Source organism: Vicugna pacos, chromosome 25 (assembly GCF_048564905.1).
Source record: "Vicugna pacos chromosome 25, VicPac4, whole genome shotgun sequence".
Classification (NCBI taxonomy): Eukaryota; Metazoa; Chordata; class Mammalia; order Artiodactyla; family Camelidae; genus Vicugna; species Vicugna pacos.
The window spans coordinates 5,401,165-5,419,281 of record NC_133011.1 but is presented as its reverse complement, the minus strand read 5'-3'; the positions used below and the strand labels follow the sequence as shown (position 1 = coordinate 5,419,281).

The window sequence follows — 18,117 nt, the reverse complement described above, 5'->3', positions numbered from 1 at the left end:
AGCTAAAGATACTTTGAGATTTCTAGCTAGGGTAACTATTGGAACTGTGGTTTTATGGACAGGAACTGGTAAATTAGAAGGGAGAGTGAACTTTGAAAGGAGAAATAATTACATTTTGGAAGGATTAATTTGAAGTAATGGGAAGGCTCTCTCTAAATGTCTCATGCTGAGGTCTCCAGGATAACCCCCAAGATTTGCTAGGTGGATTCACAGGACCTAGTGTTGTACTCATGACTATGATGTACTGCATCAGAAGGATGCCAAGCATGATCAGCAAAGGGAAACGGTACTTGGGGAGAAGCCCGGGGAACCGTCACAAGCTTCCAGAGTCCTTTCCCAGTGTAGGCACACAGGACGCGCTTATTTCCCCTAGCAACAAATTGTGAAAACACGTGTGAAACGTTGCCTACTGAGGAAGCTCATTAGAATCTCAGCATCCAAACTTACTATTGGGGAATAGCCATGTAGGCATCCAGTACCTAGCATTTGCCAGAATTCCAGACTCCCTGAAGGAAAGCAGGTATTGGGCATAAACCATATTGTTTGCATAAACGGTTTCGTCACAGTGAATATTCTTATCAGATGGTAGGTTGAAACTCTCCCCAAATCCGTCCCGAGCCCAGCAAAAGAGCCAACCTTGCAAGCAGGCCTTTCTAAGAATAAGCATGCTGAGGCCTGTGATGCTAGCTATTTTCGTACACTCCATAAGGTGGTTAAGGATGCTTTTAGAGCATAGTAATGTTTGCCTTTGTGCTAAGAAGTTCCTAGGAGTATTTGTTATGATGTAGAAGCCTGAGTTTAAGCAGAAATTTGATTGAAGAGGCAATTTTATGCTGTGTGATTACAACTTACGACATTCTGGAAGAGGCAAAACTATGGAGACAGTAAAAAAGACCAGTGATTGCCAGGGGTTGCAGGGGAGGAAGGGATGAAAAGATGGAGCACAGTGTTATTAGGACAATGAAAATTCTCTATCAGCATCAGAAAATAACTCTGTGTGTTTTTTGGGGTGTTGGATAAATTCAGACTTTTTCTACTAAAATTGTGTATACTAAAAAATGGTTCTTGGATTTGATAAAAGAGTACTATGTATGGGGGTAGTAAATACTAAAATTTGATAATTCAACTTTTTCCCCTCTCCAGTGGTACTAATTCAGAGATACTACATATAGTAAATCTGAATATACCATATGATTTTATAGTAAAGCTACTGTACTCTTCCTAGATAAACTAATTCAGGTATACTGATACGCTGTGAGTTGAGTAGGACTGTGGTTGAAAAGGAAGGAACGTTTGACAAGTGACCTGGAAAGAAGGCCCAGAATTTAAAGTCAAATTTGATTCTGGAAAGAGAAAACTTGTCAGCAGTTACTTGTTGAACATCCTTTGAATGCTAGGAAAAAGCTGTATAGAACTTTCACTTTTGTTTGGCCCAGTAGAGAGAAGACTTGCTACTCACATTATGTTTTTAGTTAAAAGTAGTATATTGCTGAGGATAAGAATTATGGCCATTAAAATTTTTAGCTGTTTCCTGTCTAATGAATATTGAATAAATGCAGAATGTTTTACACTGACTTAACATACATCTTGTTACTTCTTCTGTAGGTATCTTCACAGTCATCACTTCTTGGAGTTGGTTACCTTGCTTCTGTCAATTCCGGTAACAAGTGCTCATCCTGGTGTGCTGCAAGCCACAAAAGATGTTTTAAAGTTTCTTGCACAGTCACAAAAGGGTCTTCTTTTTTTTATGTCAGAATATGAAGCAACAAATTTGTTGATCCGAGCTCTGTGTCACCTTTATGATCAAGATGAAGAGGAAGGCCTCCAGTCCGATGGTGTTGTTGATGATGCGTTTGCCCTGTGGCTGCAGGACTCAACACAGACATTGCAGTGCATCACAGAACTGTTCAGCCATTTCCAGCGTTGTACAGCCAGCGAAGAAACGGACCACTCAGATCTCTTGGGAACTCTTCACAATCTTTACTTGATTACCTTTAATCCTGTGGGAAGATCAGCTGTTGGTCATGTTTTCAGCCTTGAGAAAAATCTCCAAAGTCTTATTACTCTAATGGAGTACTATTCCAAAGAAGCCTTAGGGTAATTTTCTACTTATTCCTTAAATTTTCTATTTTATTGGAAAACTACATCACTAATGGGCTAGTTTCTTGAAAGAATATGTTGTTTTGAAAGTAAAAACTAATTTTTTGACGTAACACATTATTAAGGAGTATTCAAGGATTTGAATGACAGAAATCTCTAAAATACAGGATGTGACTGTAGAGAAATGAAATAGCAGCTTCTTCCAGTTTCCCCACAGTGTTGACAAAGGTTGGATCTGTTGTCTTCCTCCTGATTTGTGTGGAGGGGACTCCTAAGGCATAGGAGTATTATATGTATACCTTAAGAGTAATGAGAACTGTTTTGCCATCTTCTGCCCTCATCTTCAGGGTGCTCGGATTTCAGAAGTGTTTTTACTGGTTGAAGGGGGTTGAGAATGATAATAGATTATACGTACTCTTCCTGGTTCATGTCATACAAAGCAGTGGCATCCTTTTTATTGGAGTTGTGATATGACTCCTTGAGTGAAGAGTCTCTTGGGGGGCCTTTAAAAGGCAAACTCAGTGAGTTCTGTGCCTAGCTGTATCTTAACGGTTCTGTAGTGGAAGACTGAGTGATGATGGCGTGGGTTGATTCACCACACTCTTTCCTGTTGATAGAGAGTGGATAGCATTTTAAAGGACACCAGTGAAGTGGTACTTCCTAATCTTTCATTGTTAATGAAGTACACTTATTATTATTTCATTCTTCTTCTGATCTTATTTCTTAATAGAATTTCAGTTTCCATTGTGATGTATGTGCTTTGTTGTTACATACTTTTAAGTAGTGTTTTCAGATCAATCAGAGATCGAACTTTAAAATGTGATTTCTTGTTTTCAGGAAATTAGTCATATTTTGTTGTGAAATTCCTTGGTCTCTTTAGAACCAAGTAGAAAAAAATGTTTAAAATTGTTTCAAAAAATTTGTTTTTGTACCCAGAACTTTAAAACCTTATTTTGTTTCAGTGATTCCAAGTCTAAGAAGTCAGTAGCTTATAACTATGCATGCATACTTATTTTGGTGGTGGTTCAGTCTTCCAGTGATGTCCAGATGCTAGAACAGCATGCAGCATCTCTCCTGAAGCTTTGTAAAGCAGATGAAAATAATGCTAAATTGCAAGGTATGGTACTTGAAGTTATTTTGAGCATTATGACATGTGGAGAAAAAAAGCCTTTGAATATCTGTAATTAATATTGTTACCATGGTTTGATAATATACCTAGTAATACCATTTTTTAAATTGAAGTATATTTGATTTACAACGTTACAGTAATATCCTGTTTTTAACTTCCTCAAAGTGCCTTTTATGAAGATAGTTTATACGTTCTCAAAACTTTTTTCTGACAGGCCATGGAAATTTGTGGTTGGTTGAAGTTCCTAATCAAAATAGAAATAAAGATGACCTCAGAAGTTCAGTTTTATGTGTAGTTTGCATGTGTGTTTTCTATATATGTATTTCTAAGTACAGTACTGTTCTAAGTACAACTTAGAAAATCCAGTTGTGGTTAACACATGTTTGCTGTTCTCAAAAGTGAAAAATGAAGAACATGAACATTATTTTCTGAAGTATATAAATGTATGTTGTGAAATTTATGGCAAACCTTATGTGGGCAGTCTAGAAAAGTTTAAGGTAATCACAAATTTTTATTATTTTATTTTGGTTCTTGGCTTTCTGACCTTACCAAGTAGAAAATTTGACAAATTGAGTAAATATTATAAATAGCATGTGGCCCCTTTTCTTTTTAATCCTAAATTTTATATATGATACTCCAGCAAAAGTTGGGTAGTAGACTCAACTTTCCATATTGAAAAATAGATTTTTTTTCTCCCAAAGTATGCCTTTATAGAAGGAAAGTATGCAGCGTCTTCAGAGGTACTATTAATGCTTTACTACACATTCTGGGTGATGGGTCTTCTTGTTTGTGTTTTATTATTCCTTATATCTTTCATTTGACAATATATATTCTATATATATGAAAGAGTTTAAAAACGCTTAGGAAAAATGCTCAGATGTAAACAGTATGTAATCCTCATGGAAGAGTGTAGAACCAAGGAGAGATGACTACTATTTTCAGTTTCCTTTAGTCATTTCTATAAAGTATCTAGAACTGTTATATCACTTATCACATTAGAATGCTTTTCTAAAAAACATTTTTGGTGATAGAGTATAGGTTTTATGGCATAGCTTTTAGGAGAGTTGAGTTCAGTTGCAGTAAATGGTATATTTCGTGTGTTTGTTTTATAAACAAAATTTGCTGTTATTTTGGGGGCCATCGTGATTACTTTTAATTTTGTAAAGGCAAATTAGGAAATGGACAAATTTAAAAATTCATGTTAAGGGAAAAGCCACTCAGGAAATGTCTCCCCACGGGTTTAATCCTGTTAGAAATTAATACATTTTGTGTATGCTTTTTTTGTAAAATTAAATTTAAAAAAAATTTTTAAGCTTTTTTGGGGGGTGGGGAGATTAGGTTTGTTTGTTTGTTTATTTATTTATTTATTTATTTATTTTTTAGTGTAGGTATTGAGAATTTAACCCAGGACCTTGTGTATGCTAAGCACAAGCTCTGCCACTGAGCTATACTACCCCACTGTGAATGCTTTTTTGGAGTGTGGTAATCAGTGTTAGCATTAGGTGAATAAACAGTATATTGTTATATTAATTATGAGCAGTCAATTTAATAAAATTTTTAAAAATGTTGTGAGTTGGTTGTTGCAAAAAATATTGTTTAGTTAGATGGTCCTGTTTAATCATGTGAACATACAAGTTTTCGGAAACCAAATAACTAAGAGTGGTCACCTCTTATTTCTAAACCAGTATAGGAGAACATTTACATTTCATTTTAAAGTTTGTTTAAAGAACTGGATGTAAGTTTATTCCTGTATAAAAGATTATTGAAATCAGTATGGATCTGATAATGTTTTTCTCTGGAAAAGGATACCTTTACTTCCTTTGTTATAAAGGCTTTTATTTTAAAGTAATACATTCTGAATTATTCTTTTTGTTTTTAAGAACTTGGCAAGTGGCTTGAACCTCTGAAAAATGTTAGATTTGAAATTAACTGCATCCCAAACCTAATTGAATATGTTAAACAGGTAAGTAAAAATTTTATGTAACTGTGTGGTAGTATATAGTAATATTACATTAAATCACTTGTATAGATGGTGCAGTTAAATATACTTGATTGATTTGCTAGTCTTGTGGGTATAGATTGGTACTGGGTATGTATAGGTAGGTAGGTGGGTGTGTAATTGTGTGTATACATGAACACAGGTGCACACAACTATACATACTGCTTTCTACTGCCAGATTCTGTCCTATTTTTTTCCCCCTCAAATCAGAATATCACCTACCATTTTGATGATACGAATGCTCTGATAATGTAACATGTAATTGTTTCAGTTAAACTTTAGTGAAAAGGAACTTTTCTCAGAATTCTTAGGTAAAAATTGATGGAGTCTATTCTGGATAATTGCAGTGGCTGGTTCAATTTTTGTTAATTTGTGATGGTCAAATCTGCAATTGAAATAATTTATGAAAGTTGAAAACCATAAAATTCATATTACTACAGTTGAAAAATGCATATACAATTCAGGTAATTCATAATGGAAAAATTCATTAAAATGATTGCATCCTTGGAAGGCTGAAAAGTTTTCTTTGTTCCTTAGTTGATCCAATGTGTAGCATAGGAAGAAGGGTTAAATGTGCTCACAGATGCATAAAAAGTTTTAAACCAGAGAGGCAGAATGGACCTTGAATTATCTCCTTTCTCATTTAACAGACGAGCTATATGTATTGTGTATATATGTATATGTCTGTGTGTATAAACCATCTTGATCTTGGATCTGAAATGTGTTACTGAAGTAATGTACGTATATTATCTAATCTGTTGCTATTCTAATCTAGTGAAAAAGAGCTGTTTGCATTTATCTGCTTCAGATTTTTCTTCATTAACTTGTGTGCTCTTCTCTTTTTTTTCCTCCGTGTCTCCTAAGAATACTTTAACTCCTATAGTGCCATCATAGTCTTCTGTTCTTTACTTTATGCCTGTACTGATATTTAGAGCTTTTCATTATAGTCAGTCTTCTTTTTTTTTTAATGAAAGTATTGAGGATTGAACCCAGGACCTTGTGCATGCTAATAAGCACATGCTGTACCACTGAGCTACACCCTCGCCCCTCATTATATTCAGTCTTTTATTTAGCAGAAGTATAATAGTGTCCTGTAGATTTAGATGGTCAGGTATTTAGGGTACTTGTACATGGTCAGGAGAATATGTAAAGTATCCAATACGTATCAGATGACTTGGGTAAAGATACTTAACCAATAGATATTTGAATTACGTGCTGTGATTAAAAGAGTTTTAATTTTTATGTAAATCCTTGTCCCATTAGTTACAATTTTTGTAAGTGACTGTCATTCTAAGATGTACTAAAAACGGTTGATCTGAGACTGAAACTTCACTCTGTGACTCTGCTGCTTTATGTAATTTGTGGAATTATTGAGAGGCAGCAAGAAAGAAATGAAAGATAACCTAAGGTGGGAAATGGATGAGGGAAAGAATTTTCTTATTTTCAAGTTTATCCTCTGAAGCTCCTTAGAAGCTGAAATAATAACATTTAAAACTATTTCTTCTAAGTTTTTTAAACCATTTTTATGCTGCTCCATTGAAACTATAAAGATAAAGCAACTTAAACATAATTATTTGTTGCCAGGAAACATAGCATGGACAGGTGCTAAGGTCATAGGCAACTGTATTTCTTTTTCCTCTAGCCATGCCCCAAATGGCCATAAGAACTAGATTCTTGTGGTGTCTGCATTTTTAAAAATGAACGTTATGTAGTAGTAAAATGTTCCCTGTTGCTTCCTCAGTTTTGAAAGAGGTTTAGTACCCACAGGGCTTGGTAAAATCAGTTACTGCTTCATCTTTGGGAAAGAGTATCCAAACAGGAGCTATTTTAAATTCCTAATACAGAGTCTCATACATATCTGTATGCAATCTTCATTTTAGTCAGTACTTTTTAATATATTTGTACTTGTCTTTGCAATTATTCATTTTATATACATAAATGTATCATATATGGTACAACATATGCCACAGGGCAAGTAACTTTTATAAACTTCATTAGCCTTATTTATGTTTTAAATTTATGTAAGAAGTTTAAAATGATGAAAGTACTCAACTTGAGCCTTTTTTTTTTTTTAAATGGAGATATTGGGGATTGAACTGAGGACCTTGTGCATGCTAAGCATACACTGTACCACTGAGCCATACCCCCACCCTCTGAAATTCATGTTTGTAACTAATGCCACTCTGGGTCTGATAGTTACCAAGAAATTAATCTTTCTGTTCATTTTTATTTTTAAAGAATATTGATAACTTGATGACCCCAGAAGGAGTTGGCCTTACCACTGCCTTGCGTGTTCTCTGTAATGTGGCGTGCCCACCACCCCCTGTTGAAGGTAATGTGGCTACTCTACTTAAAAACTACTATTTTTTAAGCCTAGTATAAATATCCTTTGTTAAATAAAATATTAAGAAATCTTAGTCAGTGAGTAACATGTAAGTAATTAGTTTCTTTTTCTCCCTTATTTATATGAAGGTCAACAGAAAGATCTGAAATGGAATCTTGCTGTTATTCAGCTTTTTTCTGCTGAAGGAATGGACACCTTTATTCGGGTGCTGCAAAAATTGAACAGTATTCTGACTCAGCCTTGGAGGCTCCATGTCAACATGGGGACTACCCTTCACAGAGTTACTACTATTTCAATGGCTCGCTGCACACTCACTCTTCTTAAAACTATGTTAACGGAACTACTGAGAGGTGGATCCTTTGAGTTTAAGGACATGCGTGTTCCTTCAGCACTTGTGACTTTACACATGCTCCTGTGCTCTATCCCTCTCTCAGGTCGTTTGGATAGTGATGAACAGAAAATTCAGAATGATATCATTGATATCTTACTGACTTTTACACAAGGAGTTAATGAAAAGCTCACAATCTCAGAAGAGACTCTGGCCAACAATACTTGGTCTTTAATGTTAAAAGAAGTTCTTTCTTCGATTTTGAAGGTTCCTGAAGGATTTTTTTCTGGACTCATACTCCTTTCAGAGCTGCTGCCTCTACCATTGCCCATGCAAACAACTCAGGTATCACTTCCATATAACATGCATCTTATAAATGACTGCAGTAACACTTTTTAAAAAGCCAGTGATTTTGCTTTAAAAAAAAACAAACAACCCTCATCTCCTTCCCCTAAGAAAGACATATAATAACTCGATGAGGGTGAGATAAAACTGAAGAAAGTTGGTCATTAAGGAAATACGGGAGTAACATTTTAAATAAAATTTTGTTAATGTGAATTTTATTATGCTGTTATGTATACTTGTACTTTTGTTATTTTTTAATCCTTTTTTCCTCCCTTTATCATGTGTTAGAATTTGCCATTGACTAGGTTGCTTCACCAATGGACTCTGCTCTACTGACTGCTAACCTGAGAACAATAAGTTTTTTAGACGCGTTGAATTCAAGCAAATGTCTAATTGTGTAATAGAAAATTAAATGTTTTAAGCATACAGTAAAGATGTTCTTTTCATAACAGTTCTTCCTGAACAGTTTTTGTGACTATAAATAAATATTTAAAATCTACGTACACACACATTATACTTTTTTAACAGGTTATTGAGCCACATGATATATCAGTGGCACTCAACACCCGAAAATTGTGGAGCATGCACCTTCATGTTCAAGCAAAGTTGCTCCAAGAAATAGTTCGCTCTTTCTCTGGCACAACCTGCCAGCCTATTCAACATATGTTACGACGTATTTGTGTTCAATTGTGTGACCTTGCCTCACCAACTGCACTTCTGATTATGAGAACTGTGTTGGATTTGATTGTAGAAGACTTGCAAAGGTATTTTCATTTTGCATTAAAATTTTTTCAAGTTATTTTTGACACATATATTTTTAAACTTAGAATTTGGAAACCAGAGTTTAGAATGCTCAGATAATACATACATATAAATATACACATAACATATACACATACACACACAGACACAAGTGTATATGAATATATGTAGATTAATTTTAATTAGGAAATTTTATTTCATTATTTCATGTGCAAGCTACCTTGAAGTGTTTGAAGATTTTGGGTGTTTGGAAGGTGAACTATAAAGTACTCTGATTTAAAAAAAAATTACTGAAAACCAGAATTTATAAAATTTTATAGTAATTGTAAAATTCCAGAGAAGTTGCTATATTCAAGGAATGAAATGTTTTTATACAAGATTTGTGTAAGTTCAGATGTGTTGAAAAACAAATGTTAGTTAAATAATGCTTTAAAGTTAGGAATTTTGTTTACTAAATGTGTTGATTTTATTTCAGCACTTCAGAAGATAAAGAAAAACAGTATACTAGCCAAACCACCAGGTTGCTTGCTCTTCTTGATGCTCTGGCTTCACACAAAGCTTGTAAATTAGCTATTTTGCATCTAATTAATGGAACTGTTAAAGGGGATGAAAGATATGCAGAGATATTCCAGGAGCTGTTGGCGTTGGTGCGATCTCCTGGAGATAGTGTTATTCGCCAACAGTGTGTTGAATATATCACATCCATTTTGCAGTCTCTCTGTGATCAGGTATTTATAGTTATTTTATAAATTCTTTGTCTGTTTATGTGTTTTTTAAAAGCTTCTCTTGATGTAAATACTGGCAGTGTACAAAGAGATCTCATCTGATTCATTACTCTTCCTGTTGTTTAGGGAGGTAATTTGCCCAGTGAACCAGCAATAAAATGGTTTGGTGCTATGTAACTTTCACTGAGTTTGTACTTCACAGGCTTCTCTGAAGAGCTCTTTTCCTTTTCTTTTATGAGAGTGTGTCCTTGGATATTTGTTTTGTGTGCCACTGTATACTTTGGGGTTGGTTATGTCTGGTATGTCCTTCCAGTTACACACCAATTCATTCTTGAGTTTTATAGTTTTGTGATTGAATTAGTATCATGTTCTCTTGGTAGGACAACTTTTGAAGGCATCACAGGCTGCTGTGCTTTTCGTGTATTTCAGGCTACTGTGCTCGTGGATGTTGACCAGAAGTAGTAGTAGTTCATCTTGCTGTCTGTATTCTTACATCCAGTTTATAGTTCCATGAGTTAGTGAAAATTGTTTTCACTTTTAAAGCCCATTACTTTTGGGATCTTTGGAGATTTCTCTGCCTAATGGCATTTTAGCCTGTCAAAATGCTACCGCTGTCTAATCAATCAGATGCGATCTTTTTCAGGCAGAATATTTTTAATAGGATTCCATGTTGGAAGATTACCTTTTTCTAGCTAAGAAAAATCCAGTTTAGTTACATTTAACACTCCAGTCAAGAAGGAATATTTTTGGTGTGATTTGTTTTCACAGAAAGGGAACTGGTAGAAAATAGCTTTGGACCTGGTAAAAAAGCTATTTTAAGTCCTCCAGTCAACTGGTGTTTGCTGTATAATCCACATTGGGTTATTTGAGTACACTGAATAACGCTTTAGCATCCTAGCTGTCCTGATCACATAAACCTCACTCTTGCTCTCGCCTTATTTCCCTTGTATTCAAGCTTTATTTTATAGTTCTAGCCCAAGTTGAATACTGGTTTCCATCCAGTATGTTGAAATGATTAAAGGCAATAGTACATGCCTAAAAATGTTTCCATAAAATCTATTTTACTTCTGTGGAAAAAAAAGTAGTGGGATATTCAGCTATTGTTAGGAAACTTGCCTAGCATTGAAAACTTGAATTTTAAAAGTATATAAAACTCGAGGAAACTATTTAGTTGGAAGACTGTGCCTAAGTGTTCTTTTGCTCCATCCATTTCTTTGTGTGATGTTTTAAATTCATATATGGATATATTTATTAAAGTTTATTTCTCTGAATGGTTTCTTTATAAATTAAAAAAATACTGCAATGAATGAATAATACAGTAATTTAAAATATTTTAGTACCAAAGTGCTTACCTAACCATTTGAAGATAGAAACTACACTCAGTGTAATCCAGAAGGAGAAATTTTTCAAAGAGATGTTGTTTCACAGTAAAAATACTGTAAAGCAAAAATATTTAAGTCTTTATTTCTTTCGGTGTGTATCCTTGTATTAACTTTTATAGGAGGGCAAAACAACTTTGTTCTGAATGTGTTTGAACCTATGTTTGGGACGGGACAGTAACTATAATATTTTGATAATTACTAAGTATTAATTGCTATGTATTTCTGAAATAAAAATACTAAGTGATAGTGATAATCATTTAAAAAATTGTTTTTTCCCCAACTTCCCTCCTCCCTCACAGGACATTGCACTAATTTTGCCAAACTCTTCTGAAGGTTCTATTTCTGAACTGGAGCAGCTCTCCAATTCTCTGCCAAACAAAGAATTGATGGCGTCAATCTGTGACTGCCTCCTGGCTATGCTAGCTAACTCTGAGAGCAGTTACAACTGTTTACTGACATGTGTCAGAACAATGATGTTTCTTGCAGAGCATGATTATGGATTATTTCATTTAAAAAGGTAATGCTTTATCTAATTTAATATACTTCTGGATTTAACCCCTCCCCATATTAATTAATTCATAGCTGTTGTAGAAGGTTGAATATATGATTTCTTTCGTGTGGAGAAATTTTGCATTTATGGAAAAGATTCCTTAGCAGTGAAATGTCCTAGTAATAAGATCTTTAGGATTGAAAATATAAATTGAATAGATAGACATATTGGACATCTTACAGTATTTAAGAAGGAAATCTTACTGTTCCAGGGATGTTAATTCATGCTCTAAAATAATTGTTTTGTTGATACATTCACCTGTAGTTCTTCAGAGATGATGGTAGTGTGATGATATGGACCCTAAAGCTAAAAGTGTGGATTCTTGTGTGTTTTATTCTCTAGAAGAATGGCTGAGATGAAATTAATTTGAAATGATATAAACCTCATGCTGTTCAGTCTCTCAAGTGTAATTTCTATTCTAATCTCTCTGTCCATGTCGTCATCTTTTTCTTCGCTATGGAAATAGCTGGCTATCACGTAGATTTCTTTGGGAATTTGTTGAAGTACGTAAGATTATGAGATAGAAGGGATTAGGAAACGTATATTTGTGTCTTTCATTAATTCTTGTAACATTGGTTGAAAACTAATGTTCTAGGTACTGTGTTTTGTACTGAATCTTACCTTCTCCACCTCCTTATCTTGTCTCTTCTATATTCTCTCAGTTGGTGGCACCTGCTGAACAGCCAAGTTTCCCCCAACTCCCCTGCCCCTCCATCTCCCAGTCTCTCACCAAAGTCTTTAAATTTTACTTCTTTAATGTCCTTTTTCCTACTGCCTGGGTATTTACTTTATATCCTTTAAAACTCACCTTATATACTGCACTTCCAAGAAAACCAGAAAGCTTTCTCTGGTTCCTCCGTTCCTGATTGGGTTAGGTGTGTTCACAAAGACTCTGCATACCTCTGCCATAGCAGGATATGTTGTTGACTCTCCTGCATTCATGTTTCTTGTCCTTTTTTAATATGTAATATTTTCCTAAGTCATGTTAATTGATTCCCTTTTTCTCTCTTTAGCTCTGATCTTTCTGCTAAGCTCCAAGTAACTCATGTATCTATTTGATATCTCTTACTTGGCTATCTAATGGGTATCCAAATTGAACTAAAACAAAGCTATTGATACTCTTGCTTCAAACATGTTTCTATCTTGCTCATCCCAGTAAATATTATTGCCACTCACCCAGGTATCTTTTCCTCACTCCCTGCATTCAATCCATCAATAAGTCCAGTGCAGTATGTCTCCAAAATACATTCTGAATCTGATCACTTTTCTCTACCGCCATAGTTACCACCCCTGTTCAGTCCACTATCATTTCTTACCCATTGCAATAGCCTCCAGTCTTCTTACTTCTCACTATTGTCCTAAAATACATTTTCTTAGGACTCAGACTGATCTTTTTTTTTTTAATTGAAGTATAGTCAGTTTACAGTGTTGGGTCATTTTCTGGTGTACAGCATAATGTCCCAGTCATACATATACATACATATATTCGTTTCCATGTTCTTTTTCATTATAGGTTACTACAAGATACTGAATATAGTTCCCTGTGCTTTGCAGAAGAAATTTGCTGTTTATCTCAGCCTGATCTTTCTTAAACTTAGAACAAGATACACGTCATTGTTTTGCTTAAATCCTTCTGATGGCTTCCTGTTACACTGCAAATAAAATTCAGACTCTCTGTAATGATCTTTAAGGCTCTGTGCAGCCTGACATTCACTCATCTCTTTGATTTATAGCTCTTTTATCCTAAATTTTGCTCCTTGTCAAGCCCATTCCTACCACCAGACTTTTTTTTTCCTAAAATGCTTTTCCCCTAGGTTCTTGACTTACTTCTTCACTTCACTCAGGTAGCTGTATAAATATATTTCCTGTCTAAATACCTGTCTAAAATAGCCTATCCTTTGTGTCTCCATTCCTTATTCCCCTTTATATTTTTCACTGTCTTTATACTGTTTGGCATTACGTTATATAGGCCCATCGCTTATTTGGTTGTCTCTCTCACTAGAATTTTAGCTACTCAAGGACTTAAATGTATTTTCTTGGCTACGCTCCCCCAGCACCTAGAAACTTGGCTCACAGTAGGTACTATGAAGGAATACCAGAGTCGTTTTAGTCCACGGATGTTTGTTGAATGCCCTCTTCTCTGGGACAGACACTGTCCTAGGTGCTGGGGATTTAATTAAAATAAATAAATAAATAAACCCTGCCTTCTTGATGCTTTCATTTTACTAGAGATACACAGATAATAAACATGTAAATAAAAATACATTATATGTTACAGAAAAAGAAAGTAGGGCAGAGGGATAATGATGCCAAAGTGAGGGTGAGAGTTGACCAGGGAAGTCCTCACCAAAGGGTGACCCTGTAACAGAGACCTGAGGGCGGTGAGTGAAACATATTAATATAGTTGGAGAGAGCAGTTGCTAGTGGCATGCTTGACTTTTCTGAGAAGCAGCTTTGAGGCCATGGTGGCTGCTCTTGAAGTGAGTAAGCAAGGAGAAAAATGATAAGGTATAGGGTCAGAGAAGTGATGGGTGAATGAGGGAAGGGCAGATCATCAAGGGCGTTTAGGGTTACTTACAGGGGCCATTGTGAGGTTTTGAGCAGAGGTGTAGTATGATCTGGCTTTTATCTGACCTTTTAAAAAATAAACAGATCATTATATACTTTGCATATAGTCCTCACAACAATCCTGAAGCGGGTCCCACTCAAAAGAATTTTTTTTTGTTTTGGAGATATTTTTGTAATTCTCCTAAAAGTCTAAAATTAATACTACAGAGTTCAGATATACCTTTCATCCAGGTTACCCTTATGTTAATGTCTTATATAATCACTGAATTCAAAACCAGCCATTCAGAACTAAGAAACTAACCTGGGCACAATACTATTAACCAAAATACAGAACGTATTTAGATTTTACCTGTTTTTCTAGTAATGCTCTTTTTCTATTTCAGGATCCAAGACAGGATCTTACATTGCTTTTAGTTGTAATGTATCCTTTTTCTCTTATATCCATGTTCTTCATGACCTTGAAATTTTTGTAGGGTACTCAATTTAGATTTGATATGTTCTCATAATTAGATTGAGATTTTGCTTTACTGAGAAGGATGCCACAGAGGCTTTGTACCTTTGTGAGTACATCATGTTAGGAAATACATCATGTATTACTGTTGATATTAACCTTGATCACTTGACTGCCGAGATGTTGTCTGCCGAGATTTTCTGTACAGCAAATTTACTAGTTTTCCATTTTTAAATACTAAACATTTTGAAGAATATACTTTGAGACTATGTAATTGTCCTATTTCTACTTAAAACTTTCATCTATTAATTTTTGTATCCATCAGTGAATCTTGACATGTGGCAATTATTACTGAGGTGTTCTGATGATAATTTCCTGTTTCTCTCATCCCTTTTTCATCTATTCATTATCTTTCTGTAAGAAAGAATTCATCACTTTCATTTATTTACTTATTTGGGTATATATATCAGTATGGACTCATGGGTATTAATTTTTTTCTTATGTAATAACCCAACACTATTATTATTTATTTTGTTGCTCAACTTCTGTCACTGATTTTGGTCCCTCTCATTGGATAGAGCTAGGAAATATATATGTGTCCTAACTCATGCATTCATACACATCTGCATTTATTTTTTGCATCTCTTTGTTTGTATGTGTGTATTTTAAAAAATGAGTTCATACAGATACTTTGACTCTAATCCAAAATCAGAAGATTGATGCTGGCTTTCCCCCTTTCTTTGTAACCTTACCCGTGTTTTGTGTTGTACAGTTCTGTGGATTTTGACAGATGTGTAGAGTCATGTGTCTGTCACCACATTTCCATACAAAGTCATTTCCATCACCCCAGCATTCCAGTGTGCTACCCCTTTATAGACAACGTCTGTGTAAGCTGACTGGCAAAATGCCAGATTTTGGTATTGCTATTTTTTTTTTTAATTGTAGACATTCTAAAAGGTGTATAGTGGACCTCAGTTTTTGGTAGAACATCAAAGTAAGTCTCATTTTCTTAAGGTTATATGTAGAGCTACTAATTGGTATAGTCCCAATTTTGAATCCATGTTTTTTCCATTAATTGTATTCTCTTTGTATTTAATCTCATTTGTTGTGCCTTGTCCATTTCATTATTTTATAAAGTTCTCAAAAGCAGTAGTCTTATCTTCCTCTCTTTTGTATTGTTTTACCCAAGTCTTGTATGATGGCATCTCAGAATCTAGCCACATTTTAAAAATGCAGACACCACATGTTTAGTGTTAATATCATACTTTCATTTTGACTAATTATGTTACAGTTTAACAGACATAATTGAATTAGAATTCTGTGCCCTTGAAATTCTCTTTTGATTAACTAAGAACTGTATAAATGCATAGCATGACTTTGGCAGGACTGTGTATTGTCATGATTTTGGATACATATCACGATTGTTACTTATGCTGAAATATCTCTGTATCAGGGGTTGGCAAATTACGGGCCACAGGCCAAATCCAGCCTGCCACCAGTTTGTGTAAAGAAAGTTTCATTGGAGTAGAGCCAGCGTTTGTGTGTTACCTGCAGCTGCTTTCCTGCTGCACCAGCAGCTGAGTAGTTGTGGCTGAGACTGCTCTTTTGTATAGAGAGAAACAGACTGAGTTACGTATAACCAGCAAATCCTGAAATATTTATCATCCAACTCTTTACATAAGTTTGCTGACCCCCACTCTATACATTTGATTTCCTTCTGTCACGTTACAGTGTCATAACAGAATCATTCTTGTAGTGCTGTGTAAAGTAGGCTTTCTAGTCAGGCTTCTGAGACGGCTGTAACCTCATGTTAGAGGGGTTATAAAAGGTTATAAAATGTGTAAAAATGGGGTACCTACAAATTTCTTTTGCTAGGTTTTATACCTTTATTATTTGGGGTAAATTTTTTCTTTCAGAGCTTTTGAAGCTTATCTTCTTTAAAAGGACGTATCAACTATAAAAAATGCTTTGTTACATGGTTTGTGTAACAGTACTTTTTGCATTTTTTTAAATGGTAGACTAAATTTTATTGTCTGAACTGAGGTAGTTTATTTCTTATACTAGTTTTATACATTCAAATTTACGAAATTGCCTCTCTATTTTCTTTATTTACAGTTCTTTAAGGAAAAACAGTAATGCTCTGCATAGTTTACTGAAACGAGTGATCAGCACATTTAGTAAAGACACAGGTGAACTTGCATCTTCATTTTTGGAATTTATGAGACAAATTCTTAACTCTGACACAATGGTAAGCATATGTGTATATATATACACACACACGTTTTTGATATTTCTTAAATTTGCAAACTTTTATATAAGTTAAAAAAATCACTTGGGTTCAAAAATACCTTGGAATAATGTTTTCTAGAAATTGAAACTTAGAATACTGTTTTTTTCCTATGTCCTCACCCTATTATAAATAAAAGTTTTTAATTTATAAAAAAGATATTTAAGAGTAGAATTTATTGATCTCTAATTTACTAAGCACCATTATTAACTTACAAATATTCTATGACTTTGCAGTTTAAAATAGAGAAAAATCCTACCTATAGTGCCTATTTTTTTTTCCTTTTGACATAATTCTTTACATTGAGTTACTTTGCTAGGGTCATTCAGAATCAAGTTTTATCAGTCTCTTAATTAAGCATTTAATTACTGTCATTTAATTGAGCATTTACTAGCTGTGTTTTGGATGTTGTGATTTTAGGGTGAATTTAAAGTTTTTATTATACTAGAGTATTTTGGATTCATCATAGATCTGAATTAAAGATGTTTCCCCAATTCTAAAATCTTATTGTTAAAATCTAATTAAAAATTCTCTCATTAGTATTTTCCAAAATCATGATACATATATTGTGGGCACAATTCCAGAAGCCATTAATAGGCCTGCCTTTAAAAAATGTTTCCAAATAAGTGTGGAAATATCTCCTCAGATGGAGCTTAACTATGCACATTAGTGTATTCAAAGCTCTAAAAGTACTGGATAAATAGAAACTTGCTTTACTGCAGTCTAATCCAGTTTTGTCCAAATGTATTGCCTGCAAAATTGTGTGTGTGTGTGTGTGTGTGTGTAGCTGTTAACACCCTTTAGGTTGGTATTATCTCAATAGTGGTTTAAGAAATTCAGATCATCTCTAAGATTTCTCATTAGAGTTATAGAGGACCTGTTTAGTACGGTATTACCAAAATAAATGTATGTGATGATTTCATAAGAAAAAGTTAAACTGACTGTTTAGTGTACTTCTCTTGTGTGTGCAGTTCATATTGAGACTGTTTCCTCCATTAAGCCCTTCTTGGCTGCCTGTGGTGTTTGCAGTTATTGTCATACTGATTTTGTTGTAAAATTATTGGGTCTTTAGTGTCATATGTAGTTTATTAAAGTGATTATATTTACCAGTTGCTTTGATTCTGAAAGATTTGCCTACTCAACAGTA

General features: G+C 34.4%; 1 protein-coding gene across 2 annotated transcripts in view; it reads left to right on the top strand.

Moving 5' to 3' along the window:
- The window catches only part of VIRMA (vir like m6A methyltransferase associated), a 55,177-nt gene that overhangs the window by 23,695 nt on the left and 13,365 nt on the right, over positions 1–18,117 (top strand). For both annotated transcript variants that reach the window (XM_031691161.2, XM_006209684.4), the window contains exons 9-17: positions 1,606–2,097; positions 3,063–3,217; positions 5,110–5,192; positions 7,467–7,560; positions 7,701–8,245; positions 8,774–9,009; positions 9,483–9,735; positions 11,414–11,631; positions 16,799–16,931. In XM_031691161.2, coding sequence (XP_031547021.1) covers positions 1,606–2,097; positions 3,063–3,217; positions 5,110–5,192; positions 7,467–7,560; positions 7,701–8,245; positions 8,774–9,009; positions 9,483–9,735; positions 11,414–11,631; positions 16,799–16,931 — 2,209 coding nt within the window. The remainder of the gene's footprint in view (positions 1–1,605; positions 2,098–3,062; positions 3,218–5,109; positions 5,193–7,466; positions 7,561–7,700; positions 8,246–8,773; positions 9,010–9,482; positions 9,736–11,413; positions 11,632–16,798; positions 16,932–18,117) is intronic.